The sequence below is a fragment of the Micromesistius poutassou genome (assembly GCF_964030765.1).
Source record: "Micromesistius poutassou genome assembly, chromosome: 10".
NCBI classification, from domain to species: Eukaryota; Metazoa; Chordata; class Actinopteri; order Gadiformes; family Gadidae; genus Micromesistius; species Micromesistius poutassou.
The window spans coordinates 8,271,838-8,286,373 of record NC_140280.1 but is presented as its reverse complement, the minus strand read 5'-3'; the positions used below and the strand labels follow the sequence as shown (position 1 = coordinate 8,286,373).

General features: G+C 50.0%; 1 protein-coding gene across 1 annotated transcript; it reads left to right on the top strand.

Moving 5' to 3' along the window:
* The first annotated feature begins 1,616 nt into the window (after positions 1-1,616).
* On the top strand, positions 1,617-13,967 carry LOC311354229 (max-binding protein MNT-like). The gene is made up of 6 exons (XM_084474027.1): positions 1,617-1,865; positions 3,624-4,236; positions 4,918-4,959; positions 5,229-5,340; positions 9,824-10,016; positions 10,512-13,967. Exons 1-6 carry the CDS (start codon positions 1,793-1,795, stop codon positions 11,219-11,221), a joined length of 1,743 nt encoding a protein of 580 aa, XP_084330153.1. The 5' UTR covers positions 1,617-1,792; the 3' UTR covers positions 11,222-13,967.
* The last annotated feature ends 569 nt before the right edge of the window (positions 13,968-14,536 follow it).

Below are 14,536 nucleotides of genomic sequence, written 5' to 3'. Positions count from 1 at the left end.
CTAAGAACGGGTCAGTCATCAAGCAGTGCCTTTCATGTTGGTTACTAACTATTGGTCTGGCAGGTTGAGCTTGAATGACAATCTCTTTGGAAATGCACGTTGGTAAAATGCATCTTCCTCATGTCAAGTCGACCATAGGCAGCCCGCCAGACCAGAGAGGTCTCACATGGGATGGGGGGACGGTCCAAGGTCAGCAGGCTAAATATTACCTCAGCTTGTATTGAAGCCATCATGTCTCTGGCCCATTCATCTGAGAAGAATTGTGTGTGAGAAGCTCATATAATATAAATGTACAATTTAATCCCACAACTACCTGAATAATTATAGTACAGCACCGTGCCAATGTAGGTTTGTGTGTCACTGGTTAAAGACAGATCCAATACTAGGCCCTTATGAGCTGAATGTTTATGTAGAAATGTCTCCATCTACAGATCGGCAGTAGCAGGCCAGGACACACGTTCCGTATTCCGTGTATTTTGGATATGTCCACAGGGGGCATTTGGTCCATTTCGGACTGTTTATGAACACATGGACGATAACTCAATCGTTTTAAAAATGTTTTGTTTCTTAAATAGAGAACAGGCCGTGAAGTAATATTATTATGTAATACTAGCACATATCATAATGATGTTACAATTGTTATCCTGTGTCAGCATTGTAGGTGCGTCATACACACTAATCGGTAATGTGTCCGGGTAAATTACATATGTACATATATATGTAAATATATATGTCGGCATATAGGTATAGATACGTGTGTGTGTGTGTGTGTGTGTGTGTGTGTGTGTGTGTGTGTGTGTGTGTGTGTGTGTGTGTGTGTGTGTGTGTGTGTAATTTGTTGTCTGATGTCCACGCGCAACACGTCGCGCCCTTATAGTTTCGATACTGACGTCACTTTGAAGATAAACTTGGTAGGTCTTCTGAAATACTAATAACATGCAATAAAAGAACGACACGAACACCCTTTACACTGGCCGATTTAGGGCTGTAGAGAATAAAATACACATATGTTCCTTTATTAGATGTATCTTGAATGTATTGCAGAACGTGTACGTAGTCACCCACGCTTTGCAGTTTGTAACACCACGCCCTTTAGTTTGAGTGACGGGTATGGTCCCGAGACAGCAGGGTGGCCAGTCACGCTCTCGCCATGCAAATGAGCCGAGCTCCGGACGGGCGGGTGCCCATGTGGACAAGCACCATGCCTTGTTGTTCTGAGCGCTCATTGGCCCACTGGCACTGATAGGTTTTAATGTGCTGCGGGCCAATGGACTGCAGGATAGTGCGGTGGGTGGATTACGCGGACGGGATTCCCCTTTTGACCCATAAACAAATCTGCACGTTCAAATGAAAGTTATTCTTGATGCCAGAAAGTAATGTATCGCATTCAGAAACTAATATAGCATGCCCATAAAGTAGTCAACATTTACAACACTGGTATGTTGGGTTTTCAGGGAACGATGTTGCTCTCCTCGGCAGATCCGGGCCGGGTTTTGCTAGCGGCTGTAGTAACGAGGCGGTCTGGAATCCGGGAGGGCGTGTTCTACCCCAGTACGAGGCGCCTTGTTGTGTGTATTCCCGTGCTCGCATCGCCATCTTGTTGCGATCATCTTTTACGTATGCAAGGATTCGCCTTCGGTTTATACGTTTTGAAACTTTACCGTTTTTTAACGGAAAGGGGGGGATCGATTTACGCGCGTGGGCAAGCCGTGCACAAGGCCCTCCTGGGGCGCGCTGCTCGTCGTTGTTCCGCGGTCCCGGGAACCGGGTTACCGACCGAGGGGCGCGCGCGATGAGCATCGACACCCTCCTGGAAGCAGCCCGGTACCTGGAGTGGGAAGCCGAGCAGCAACATTCTGCACCCGGTGAGTTGGGATCAGCAGCTCGAGCGAAGACCCAGAGCATGTGTAGTGGACACATGACCAGGGTGCATGTTAACACATGTCCCCTGCAGAGCGGACCCCTTCAGAGACCCCCATAGTCCGGACTAATGCAGCTCAGTTATTAAATTACCCGCGAGATGAGAACGGAACCCACGCGCTCCCCATCCGATGCTGTACAATTTAGATTACTGAGTCAGAGCGGTGGGTCCGACCGACAGGACGTGGTCTGAAGGTCCTACTGACTATAGTGGGTCCGACCGACAGGACGTGGTCTGAAGGTCCTACTGACTATAGTGGGTCCGACCGACAGGACGTGGTCTGAAGGTCCTACTGACTATAGTGGGTCCGACCGGCAGGACGTGGTCTGAAGATCCTACTGAGTGTGTGTGTGTGTGGGGTGTGTGTGTGTGTGTGTGTGTGTGTGTGTGTGTGTGTGTGTGTGTGTGTGTGTGTGTGTGTGTGTGTGTGTGTGTGTGTGTGTGTGTGTGTGTGTGTGTGTGTGTGTGTGTGAGGAACCATCATGTGAATGAGTGACAGGCGACCCTGGAATGTGGGATCGCTACAAAGTAGCGGAACATCAGTCACCACCGCGGCTACTTTGTTGCTCAGGTGGAGATCTGATGCACAGACCCGACAAGTACGACGTGATGTTGGATCGCAATGGATGAGACGTAAAAAGTTCGCGGCGTCTTATGTTGGAGAGAGGGGAAACCAGGGGATGTTCCCTGGTATGAGGCACTGGGGCGGCGGCGTCTTATGTTGGAGAGGGGAAACCAGGGGATGTCATGTTCCCTTGTATGTGGCTCTGGGGCGGCGGCGTCGCGCTCTTTACGTAACGTGACATGATGATGACGCGCGGGGCGGGGCCGTGGTCGGACATCAGGGTGGGGGACGACCCGTCGTTCCGTCCTTCTATCGGTTCATATAAAACCATCAAGTCCAGACGGAACCACACGACTTCCGACCCGTCGCGGTACACAACGGTGAAGATCGCTGCGGTCGTGGACCGTCTGGAGCGGAGCTTTCTGTCTCGCCCTTTGGGTGACGTGTCAGACCATCCCCCCCCCACTGAAGACCCGCCCACGACTACCACGTGCACACTAGTGCTCTCCCTATTCGGCTCGCGGAGGGAGTCACAGGGTCATTGGGAATGAGGAAAGTAGGGCACCCCCCCCAACACTTTTATCAGCCTCTTTTCCTCCATTAATGCAGAAGTTATGTAATTTAGTTTTGTGTGCATTTTCAGCGTGCAAGACCAAATCAATCGACTGCGTTTGTTAGGCGCACAAATAGACTTGCGTTCTCATGGAAAATGCGTCTTTAAAAGCTCACATAATAGGACGTATACCCCATTGGCATTGAGCAGGGGACAAATACAATGAAATCACCATAATATCCACTCCCCGCTCAGAGTAATGTGCACGTCATAGCGCTTTATATGAAATACTATGGATTAATAATATGGCCGTCGCTGGATTTCATGGAAACACCCCTGTAATACATAACTATGCACTGTGTGTGTGTGTGTGTGTGTGTGTGTGTGTGTGTGTGACACCACTTGCATAGCATGTGAGCATGATTGAACATGTATTTTTTATTTAATATTCATTGACTGGTTTTTGTCAGTAACAGCTTTCCATTGATTAAGGTAAGAGTAATCTATGTGCTTCAGGTTCAGAAGCGTAGCCATGTGGATCTGTGTGTATGTATATATAATATATAACCCCCCCCCCCCCCCAGAGGAGGACCAGCTCGAGCAGAGGGAGCTCTTTGCCCGGGAGGCGGAGCTACGGCGCTCGGAGGTCGTGACCGTGTCGGCCCAGACAGGCGGAGTCCAGCCCCACGCTGTCGCCTGGGGCAACGACCCCCTGCGTCTGCAGACGTACCATGTCCCCGTGGTGGCCCCCCCTCCTCCTCCCCCCTCCCTCTCGCCCGCCCGGGCCCCCCTTGCTGGCTCCATCCTGGTCCCCGTCCTCACGCCCGCCCCTTCGCCGCTGCTGCTGCGTCCCGCCGCGTCCGCCATCGTTGCGGCCGCTACCATCGCCGTGGCGACACCCGTGCTCAACGGCTCCTCCCCTTCTCATCACCTCCAGCCCCAGCAGCTTCCGCTTCCTCTGGCGCACGCCGGCGCTAGCCCCCGCCCCCTGCTCTCTTCTCCACCCATAAAGTTGGAGCCCGCCCCCCAGCAGAACGGCGCAGCCCAGCTGCCCCAGCTCCAGGTGCCCTACCAGGCGGCCTTCAGCCCCCCCAGCGGGGCGGCGTCCCCCCTGATGCCCCCGCACTCGCCTGAGTCCAGGACCAACGGCCTGCTGGACGACATGCGGGGGGCCGACGGGAAGCGGCGGCCGGGGGGGTGAGTGTCTGTGTGTGTGTGTCTGTGTGTGCGGGTGCCATGATAATACACTGTCCAAATCAAGTATTTATGTAGACATTACATACGTACATTTTTTTTTGCACAGCCAATTGCGTGCAAAAGTTGAGCCAATTGCTATTTTTCTATGTGTGTTTGTAGAGTTGTGCGTTAGGCACTGACCGCAGCATGTTGCTGTGGGGGCGCTAGCAGGATACATTTCTCCACTGATACTGTCATGTTACGCCCACTCTAAAGGGGAGGTATCCAGTTGGATGTGGATTGGAGTTAGGCTGTTGTTCAGGGTATTTAGTGATCCCCTCTTGTGTATAAGTGTTGGCCAAACTATGGCTATAGAGAGGAGTGCTGCTGCCGTCTCCTGGGCAGATAAACACCGCTAGACACATAGACTCAGACCAGAATCTAGTCTTTAGTTCCCCGCATCACATCGCTGTAATCCAGAGCATGGATATCTGTTGAAAAACTTGTATCTTTCTGGCTTTTCAGAATATATACTGCTCCAAAACTTTGCCAAATTAAATATGACCGTATAATATATGTTGTATGTATGTATCTGTAAAATATTTTTCTAATCTTTTTTTTGATTTGCTGGACTTGGTGTGTGTGTGTGTGTGTGTGTGTGTGAGAATATGTTGTGATGATAACGTCCTGTTGGTGTTCCAGGGCGGGGACACGAGAGGTGCACAACAAGCTGGAGAAGAACAGGTTGGTGTCCCCCTGGAGAGGGGGGGGGGGGGGGGGGGTACAGTAAAGTGTTATTAGACGGGGGGGACAGGGGAGGGGGGGTCTGGCTAAATGGCTCCTCATCATTTTGTAGAGGAGGAGAGGATGATCTTATCGACGTTGAAATCCATTTGGCACGTGATCCTTTGCAAGATGTGCTCATGTGTGCTCGTCAGATGAAGGGATAAAGAGCCATGACCTGTTTATTCCTGGGTGCATGATGGAGATGTGTCCCCATGTCACCCCACCAGACGGGCCCACCTAAAGGAGTGCTTTGAGACACTGAAGAAGAACGTTCCGAACGTGGACGAGAAGAAGACCTCCAACCTGAGCGTCCTCCGCGGTGCGCTGCGCTACATTCAGGTACGCTCACCTCTTCATCCCCAAGTACCCCCGGTACCGGGCTTAGACCCTCCTTCCCAGTTACAAAGACGTCGTAAGGCATTTAAACTCATAAGAAAGTAGTCATGTCATCAAGTCATCACTAGGAATAATACATTCTCAACTTTTAGTCTCTCATTCCCATTGTTAGATCACAGACAGACAATTCCAACCCCAAACAAAATGAGAATCAGGCAACAACAAGAGTTATGTATTTCTTAACTGTGCACATGCACATAAATAGCAATATTTATTTTAACCCTTGATGTACAAAACTATACATCGTATGAAATCTGAGATTCCACTGATTCAAACAGTCCAAACCATATCCCTCTGTGACTAAATCAATCAAGGATAAACTTGTTCTTCACTTTTTCTTGTTACTACCAAAGATGATGTCTCACCTTTTGTTGCCCCAAACCCCCATCAATGGGTAGTCCAGTGTCTTTGCAACTAAACACGGTGTATATCAATGTATACTAGCTAATGGTGTGTTCGAGATGCCTCATACACCACCCGCACAAGTTGCTCTTGTGACGTCATTTCCTGGCTAGTAGCACTTATACCGTTCCCGTTTGTCTTTGTGAGTCATTAGCTAGTCATTGTTATTGTTAGCCACATTCGCCTCTATAGCAAACAACAACGTGGTACAAATACAAAGAAAAAACATCTCTTTAAGGGCGCAGCCATTTTTGTTTGTCGAGTCGTACGGTCAACCTCACTGAACTCTCTGAATCCTCGAGTGGGACCGACCAACAGGGGGGTGCCTCGGTGAAATGCCGCAAGAAAGCTGGGAGATTTCCCATTTTGCAACTCGTGCGGGTGGTGTACGAGGCATCTCGAACACACCATCAGACAGGGTTTCAGAGGTTATATGTAAATTGCCTTCGATTAGAACACATGTCCTTCATCGCCACCTAGTGGCCATATGGCATAATTGTTTGACTTTGTGTCATTTGCTTATTTTCTCCCAAACCTTTCAAAAGAGGGGTCGAATTTCAAGTGTTTCATGTTTCCAAGATATCCACCTTTTTTTGTTTGTGGCTCATTAAGTTTCTACTTTGCATTCAATTTTTTTTTTTTTTTGAGATTTTGCCCAAACCTACCTCTACAACATGACATTTATTTCAGAAGAAAATCGATCTTCAACCTCTGCTGTGTTCTATCTGTATTCACTCAACCAACCAAGTGGATACTACTTAAACAAGTAGTATCCACATTGATTATTTCACTTGCACACCAATCTCTGGGGTCCCCTTTTTTTGGTACCAAATTACATATAATAGCCTTTGCCCTCTCTATTTTCCTTGGGTATTTCATTTTCAGAAATAGGCCTGGTGATGAAGAGGTTAAGGCCTCTTCATCGCTGTCATCGCACCCCCCCCCCCCCCCCCCCCTATTTGAGCAGCTAGACATGGGGAGCGACCAGGCAGCCACACATGTTCAATCTGAAACCTTCAGCTAGTGTTGCTCACGAGCATGCAATGCCAATTAGTGTACTTGGTTGTTGGTTTGACGACAGACTGTGAGGTGTTCCAGAACCTCAACATTTTTCCAGAGTAGAGATCCGAACCTGGGTGGAGGCGGACAGCACCTGATGGCTCTGATTCATAAAGTTCTGCTTTTGGTTCTTTGGTCTTGTAGCAGGTAAGGGTCAAACTCAAACTGTCAATACTGCGCTCAGGCAGAGAAGTAGTTATGTCATGTAAATGTAGTTAGTTCCTGACTCATGAGGAAACAGAACATTAGGGGATTGTGTGTGTGAGGCTGGGCTGCTGAGAGAATGAGGCTTTGGAGGAAAAGAAAAAACATGATATTAAGGTCCGTGCTGCAGGCTTTCTCCACATGCATTCATAATATCAGAGAATACCCCATCAGTTCGGCCGCGGCGCAATGAATGAATAAAGAACGTAGTTACTACTTTACAACCTCGTTGATGAGCAACATTTAGAAAAACATGTACTTTTAATTCAGCCTTAAGTGAAATCAAAGCGTAGTGAATGCATGTTGATGATACACTCCTTATAGGGGGTAACTACATTGGCACGACACCAGCTTCCTCCATCTTCTGCGCCAGCTTTTAAAATAAATTGCCTATCCGAAGTGAGTTGACAGCTGTCTACTGAAAACATCTTTCTCCCGCCGGAGCAGCCCCTCCGCCGCCCGTCCGTATACGGCATTCCCCGCCACATCGCAAGGAATGAATAAAGATCGTAAACACGTCGATATAAAAAAACATTTATTTTGACAGATGTGCCCGAAGTTACTACTTTACAACCTCGTTGATGACCCCGATTTAGAAAAACGTGTACTTTTAATTCAGCCTTGAGTGAAATCGAAATCGCGTTTCCACCTTTAATGAATGCATGCCATGCACGCTCCCGCAGCCGGGACACAATTCTTATGGGGTAACTACATTCACCGGCTTCCTCCATCTTCTGCGCCACCTTTTTAAATAAATCGCCGTTTCTCGTTTTCCGACGACGACAACAACATGACTATCGTCTCCTTCTACTTCTGGCTCACGGCCCCGGGAAAAGATCTCGAGCATGCGCAGAACACAATTCAACGCATAATCCAATTCGACTTCATACATGCACGCTTAACTCGACTATGAATCGCATTATCTAGGGGTCTTAATTCGACTATGAGAAACCCAATTCGATTAGATTTTAGCTAGACTAATATGTATACATGCATCTTAGTAATCCAATCATAGTTGGACTAACCCAATAATTAGACTTTCTCGAGTGTCATGTAAACACACTGACTGATACTACAACATGTGTTGGGTTTAATCAGTGGTTAACACAAGACAAAACCTTCAGGTTACAGGTACCAGTGTTAACATCAGCCTTCATGTCACATTCCACTATGCTCTGTGAGGCCTTCTTGTTTGAAGCATTTCTAGATGATTCCCAGCGACTGTTTCCTTCCTTGTGATCTTGTCCTGTGCGCTCCCCCCTCCCCCTCCCCCGTGCGTCTCTCCACTGGTAGCAGAGGCACATGGCTAGAGTGAGTCTGGTGATGTCACCCCCCCCTGGCAGCAGCAGGGGGGGACAGAAACCAGGTCCCACACCGCTTCATGGTCCACAGCACGTTGCTCGTACGGATAGCGCTCTCTCGTCAGGCTGCCTTTTCTGCTCCTTTACTCCCACCTGCTCACTCCCGCTCTATCGGTCTGGTCCTCTCTATCACCCCCCCCCCCCCCCCCCCCCCCGTCTGCTCCTCTTAGAACTCTGGTAACCATAGCAACAGGTGCGCCACTGCATCACACCGGCCCCACTTGTGTTTACTGGAAACACGTGTGTGTGTGTGTGTGTGTGTGTGTGTGTGTGTGTGTGTGTGTGTGTGTGTGTGTGTGTGTGTGTGTGTGTGTGTGTGTGTGTGTGTGTGTGTGTGTGTGTGTGTGTGTGTGTGTGTGTGTGTGTCCCCTCTGGTTACAGTGAAAGAGTTGTGGAGTGATTCATAATCAGCCGCCAATCACACACCTTGTGTACGAGGTTGCCATGGAAACCTCTTAGGTTGGCAGCTAATGTGGTGCTGCCACAGCGATGTGTTCACTGAGGGGTCAGAGGAACCAGGCTCCACTAGGTCGCTGAGGGGTCAGAGGAACCAGGCTCCACTAGGTCACTGAGGGGTCAGAGGAACCAGGCTCCACTAGGTCACTGAGGGGTCAGAGGAACCAGGCTCCACTAGGTCACTGAGGGGTCAGAGGAACCAGGCTCCACTAGGTCACTGAGGGGTCAGAGGAACCAGGCTCCACTAGGTCACTGAGGGGTCAGAGGAACCAGGCTCCACTAGGTCACTGAGGGGTCAGAGGAACCAGGCTCCACTAGGTCACTGAGGGGTCAGAGGAACCAGGCTCCACTAGGTCACTGAGGGGTCAGAGGAACCAGGCTCCACTAGGTCACTGAGGGGTCAGAGGAACCAGGCTCCACTAGGTCACTGAGGGGTCAGAGGAACCAGGCTCCACTAGGTCACTGAGGGGTCAGAGGAACCAGGCTCCACTAGGTCCAGGAAGTGAGAGGAGCTCGGCTTAGTCATGTGATCCACTCCGGCCAATGGCCCGTTTGATCAAAACCGATCTGAGACTCATCTAACCTATCTTATCTACATGTGTATCACAATACAAAAGAGAAATGTATACGGTTTTATAAACATTAATTAAAAATACGTCATCTTGAGTAGCTACAAAAAAAGTGATTGTGCTGCGCAACCTATCTAAGAAAACAACTGTGAGTGCACACACACTCCTGCACACACTCCTGCACCCATACTGCACAATCACAGAACCATCACCATGGTAGAATGCAACCTGCATCTGTTTAGATATTTATCATCAGTTAACAGATCTATTTAGTTTTTTACAGGAAGTATGTTGTATTATATTTTGCTAAAGCTAGGGTAGGATATTTACTTTTAGAGTGTTTATTTGTTTATTTGTCCCCGCCCTGCTCTGCAGACGCTGAAGCGCAAGGAGAAGGAGTATGAGCACGAGATGGAGCGGCTGGCCCGGGAGAAGATCGCCACGCAGCAGCGGCTGGCCCAGCTGAAGAAGGAGCTCAGCCCGTCCATGGACGCCACGGAGATGGAGCGCGTCCTGAGGCAGACGGCCGCGCCCGAGGACGACCAGGTGTCCACCTCCACCGCCTCAGGTAGGACCTGCTCAAGTAGGACCCCCCCCCCCCCCCCCCAGGTAGGACCTCCTCAAGTAGGACCCCCCCCCCCCCTCAGGTAGGACCTCCCCCCCCCCCCCAGGTAGGACCTCCTCAAGTAGGACCTCCCCCCCCCCCCTCAGGTAGGACCTCCTCAAGTAGGACTCCCCCCCCCCCCCCCCCCCGAGGTAGGACCACAGGCTCTGTATAGGAGGAGTGTTTTTTAGGGGGCTGTATTTCTGTTCAGCTAACCAGCTATGGTTGAACGATAGTTTTGATGGCAAATTTTGACCAAATTTGTCTTCGTCTTCCATTTGAAACATTTGATCACGTGAAGTCTCATTTAGACAAGACGTCTCGTTTGCAAGGAAGTCCCGGCAAGGTGGCCGACAAAAGTAAATCATGAAAACCATACGACACCACGCCATGACATGACAATAAGCTGGTGTGAACGTACCAGGGCGATGTAGTGACCGGGCTTCTCTCTCTCCCCAGAAGGAGAAGAGGACTTGGACCAGGACTTTGAGGACGACGACACACCCGCACCCCCGCTCAGTGAGCCCCTGCCCAAAGCCCCCCCGCCCATCGCACTGGCCCACCCCCTTCTCGCCCTCCAGCCCGCGCCCCTCCCTCTCTCCGCGGTGCTGACCGCGCCCTCAATGGGCGGAGTCCCTGCTCAGTCCCACGCCCCGCCCCCTCAGGCCATAGCGCCCGTGCCCCAGGCCATCGCGCCCCACCCCCCGCAGCCCTCGGCCGCGCAGGCCCAGCCGTCGGTCATCGCCCACGCCGCCGTGTCCCACCCGTCCGTCATCCAGGCCGTCCACCACAAACACCTGACCCCCATCGCCCCCTCGCCCGGCCCCGCCCCTGCCGCGCCCCAGCCGGCGGTGGTGGGGCCGGCGGGCGCGGCGCAGCGCGTCACGGTGACGCACCTGGGCCCCGCCCTGTACCCCCAGGCCCTGACGGTGTCCCAGCACATCACGCACACCTTCACCCACCACCACCCCCACCACCACCACGCGCTGGCCCCCGCCCACGCCGCCACGCCCAACGGCCTGCACGTGAATGGGGCGTCGCTGGGGAAGCCCGGCGTGCAGCTGGTGACCGCTGCGCAGCACGGTGGTCCCCTGGCCCCCCACCCGCACCTGGCCCCCCACCCGCAGACCACCCTGCTCAACCCCGTCACGCTGGTGAAACTCACCTGAGGGGCCCACGGCGCCGGCTTAGAGCCAGAAACGAGGACCTGGGGGGGGGGGGGCGGGACCTTGGGGGCGGGACCTGGAGGCGGGACCTGGTCAGACGGTGGACCTCTAAGTAGCAGAACATTTCAGACGTGGGAATGGAGGGACACATTTGGCCAGAGTTCTGTGGAAGGACCTGAAGCCGTCCGCAGGCGGTGTTGGGGACTCTGGGCAACGTAGACACCTTCTCTCCATGGTCTCCTCCTTCCCTCACAACCAGAAGCACTAACATTACGTTCATACTCAGGCATCAAGGATCTACCTTCAATATGTGTTCATTTGTCGACAGGAGAAGGCGTGGAAAAAAGAAGAGTATATAAGATGAGTTTTATTTTCGTTGTCATTCAGATGCGTCCCACTAGTTGTGTATTCAGGTAAACGTGACGCAGCTAGGGGGCTCCGCTCAGTGGAGGGGGGGGGGGGGGGGGATCAACATGAAGGCCGCAGCCTGGCTTCTCAATGGGCTCCAGCGAGGAGACCTCCAGGTTCACTATGTCAAAGACCTTCCCCCCCCCCCTCCCCTCTTCCTCCCCCAGGGGTGCTGATGATAAGTCATCTGATTTACTAATCAGGCTCTGTGCTCTGAACCCAGGCTCTGTGCTCTGAACCCAGGCTCTGTGCTCTGAACCCAGGCTCTCTGCCTATTGAGGAGCATCACCTGGGAAACATTCCAAAAAAAAACATTTTGACGGCAAATGCACTCCGTTATATAAAGGCGTGATCTAGTGTTGTTCTTTTAGTTTTTAGTTCGCTTTTTTGTACCTACTAAATGGCTCTTTCAACGCTTTGACCCTCATTTAAAACACGGTCATCCTTCATTCTGTGTCCTGGATGCAGCCTTACTCTCCAGCCGTCCGTCAGAGAGCCTCCCTAACATGGAGTCAGCGTGCTTCCTGCTCCTGTGTCTTTGAGACGGGGGCGTTGGGGTTAATACAGTGTGCAGCCGGTGCCCCGCTGGCCTCAGGTCCACCCGGCTGTCATGGCCGCTGCCCCTCCAGGTGGTTTAATCAACACCAGGGATCCTGAACACTCGTGAACCGCAGCTCAGACCGGGAGCGCCGTCTGAATGAATGAATCCTATTTCAGGAAAACGTCAAGACGGTGATCTTTAAGAGTTTACTACCAGTCGGTTGATCGAAGAGAGTTTCCAGCATGTCATGGTAGTGACATGTTGTTGTCTTGTCAGGTGCTGAAGTCTTCTGCCCTGGTTCCTGTAGACACACGCGTGTAGCTAAAGGGCTCCTCTGGTGGTGAGAGAGCAGCTTTGTTTGAAACCAATGCTGGCAAAAGGTCAACAAAATAAAACACTGTTCGCTTAACAAACATGCCAACATTGGATTGCAAGGATTCTAATCTTCCATCATGTCTTACAAACTTGGTTTGATGATGGTCATTGTTGCCATTGGTCACCACTGTCTATAAGCAGGAGGATGAGTTATTCTCCCCCCCCCCCCTCCCCAAAGACCACCGCTCTGGTGAGTCCTGCTGTCACTCTCCACACCAGCCTCCTTTACCCAGGAGAGAATAACGGCTTCACAACCTCTTCTAAGAACATAGCACAGATCAATGAAGGAAGATCTTTTTCTGCATGGCTGGACATCTTCTTACACACCAGTGGCAGCTGCATATGGGGCCATGGCAGGAGCTCACCTGATGATGTCATGGCTCTGGTGATGATGTCTGAAACGCCACAATAAATTCACGAGGCAGATCCAATTTCCAGACCTCATTTAGAGAATTAGGCTGGAAACACTGGTAACATTTTGTAACTGAGCGAAAGTGTGTGTGTGCGCGTGTGCGTGTGTCCATTGACGTGCTCCTCACATTGTTACACCATCTCCAAGGAGCTCTGGTGTAAAGTAACCTATGAATGAACCAAGCAGTGGTCGACTCCAGCTTCCTCCTTCTCTGAACCTCTTGACTAGTTGTTTTATATTCTCTATATCCAAATTAATCCCAACCCGCTGCATGACTGTGTGTTGGTTGTGTAAACTTGTGCCCTGTGCATGATGGATGTGTGTGTATGCCTGGCCAGATGAGTTTACTTAGTTATATATATATATATATATATATATATATATCATTACTGAACATAATTTATATATATATAACCCCCCCCCCCCCCCCGCCCGTTAAACACTGTGACAGCTTTGTCCGCTTTGTGTGTCGACTCGTGACCGGAGGATTCTGAGGAAGGTCTGTTCCACTTTTTTACTTGTTTTTGTTAGTCTGAGACCGTGAGTGAAAAGCTATTTAAAAAAGAAAAAGATAAAAAAGATTTATTCTTCTCTACATAACAAATTGTCAAATAATCAGTACGATTTTTGTAACATTTGTATGAACGTGTGAATATTTTGTACATTTGTGATTGTATGCACGTTTTGGCATATGAGTGTATGTATTTTAAAGTTTTAACCATGCCACGTTTATTTGCATGTAGACTGCTGTTTGGGTGAGTTTCTTTCTTTGGATGGATGTAACTTTATTTGCGGGACCATGTAACAACACTGCAGAACGAGAGCAGCCTCTTGACCTCATGCTACATTGATATTATATATGAATACAAAGAACATGTTTTCCCTATGGAGAAAGTTTTAAGTTCTATATGGCCTGTACCTTTTGGGCTGCTTTTAGATTCAAATGTCCACTGTTTGAAGTAACATGATATTGGATAAAATAATGAATGAAAATGATTCTGATGAAATGAAGATTCTTGATAAATCTTATTACCTTTACAACACAACGTTCTCCTGGTGTCGTCTCTGAATCAATCGTATATAAAATACATTTGTTCATAAACCTAGATTCTGATGAACTATTTATGAAAATATTTGCATACAGATTGAAGTTTGAAATAATTTATTATTTGGTGTTTTTTTTCAATTTACACATAAAAAGGTTAAATTGATATTAAATGGAAAAAGAAATACAAAAATCAGTAAGAAAAAAGTTCCTAAGGAGACCTTAGAGGGCTTTAGACGGTCCTAGAGGGACCCAATGAGCCGTTAACCAACACAGGACTAGTGGAGCCGTTAACTAAAGCCCAAGGACAGTACTAGTGGAGCTGTTAACTAAGACCCCAACACACGACTAGTGGAGCCGTTAACTAAGACCCCAACGCAGGACTAGAGGAAGTAGCTGAGACTTTGGTCTCCAGGGTAGAATTGAGTCTCAGTCTTTTCTATTCCTATGATTCAACAGCCGATGCTCCCTTCCTCCGGTCTGTGGTGCTGTCCCAGAAGTCGTGTACGACCTGGTCCTCAACGTGCTTTCAGGTGG

Excerpts from the sequence above, each read along its gene's own strand:
- LOC311354229 (XM_084474027.1), top strand. The coding sequence starts at position 1,793 with ATGAGCATCGACACCCTCCTGGAAGCAGCCCGGTACCTGGAGTGGGAA. Across the intron at positions 1,866-3,623 it reads GCAGCAACATTCTGCACCCG|AGGAGGACCAGCTCGAGCAG; the intron begins GTGAGTTGGGAT and ends CCCCCCCCCCAG. Across the intron at positions 4,960-5,228 it reads AACAAGCTGGAGAAGAACAG|ACGGGCCCACCTAAAGGAGT; the intron begins GTTGGTGTCCCC and ends TCACCCCACCAG.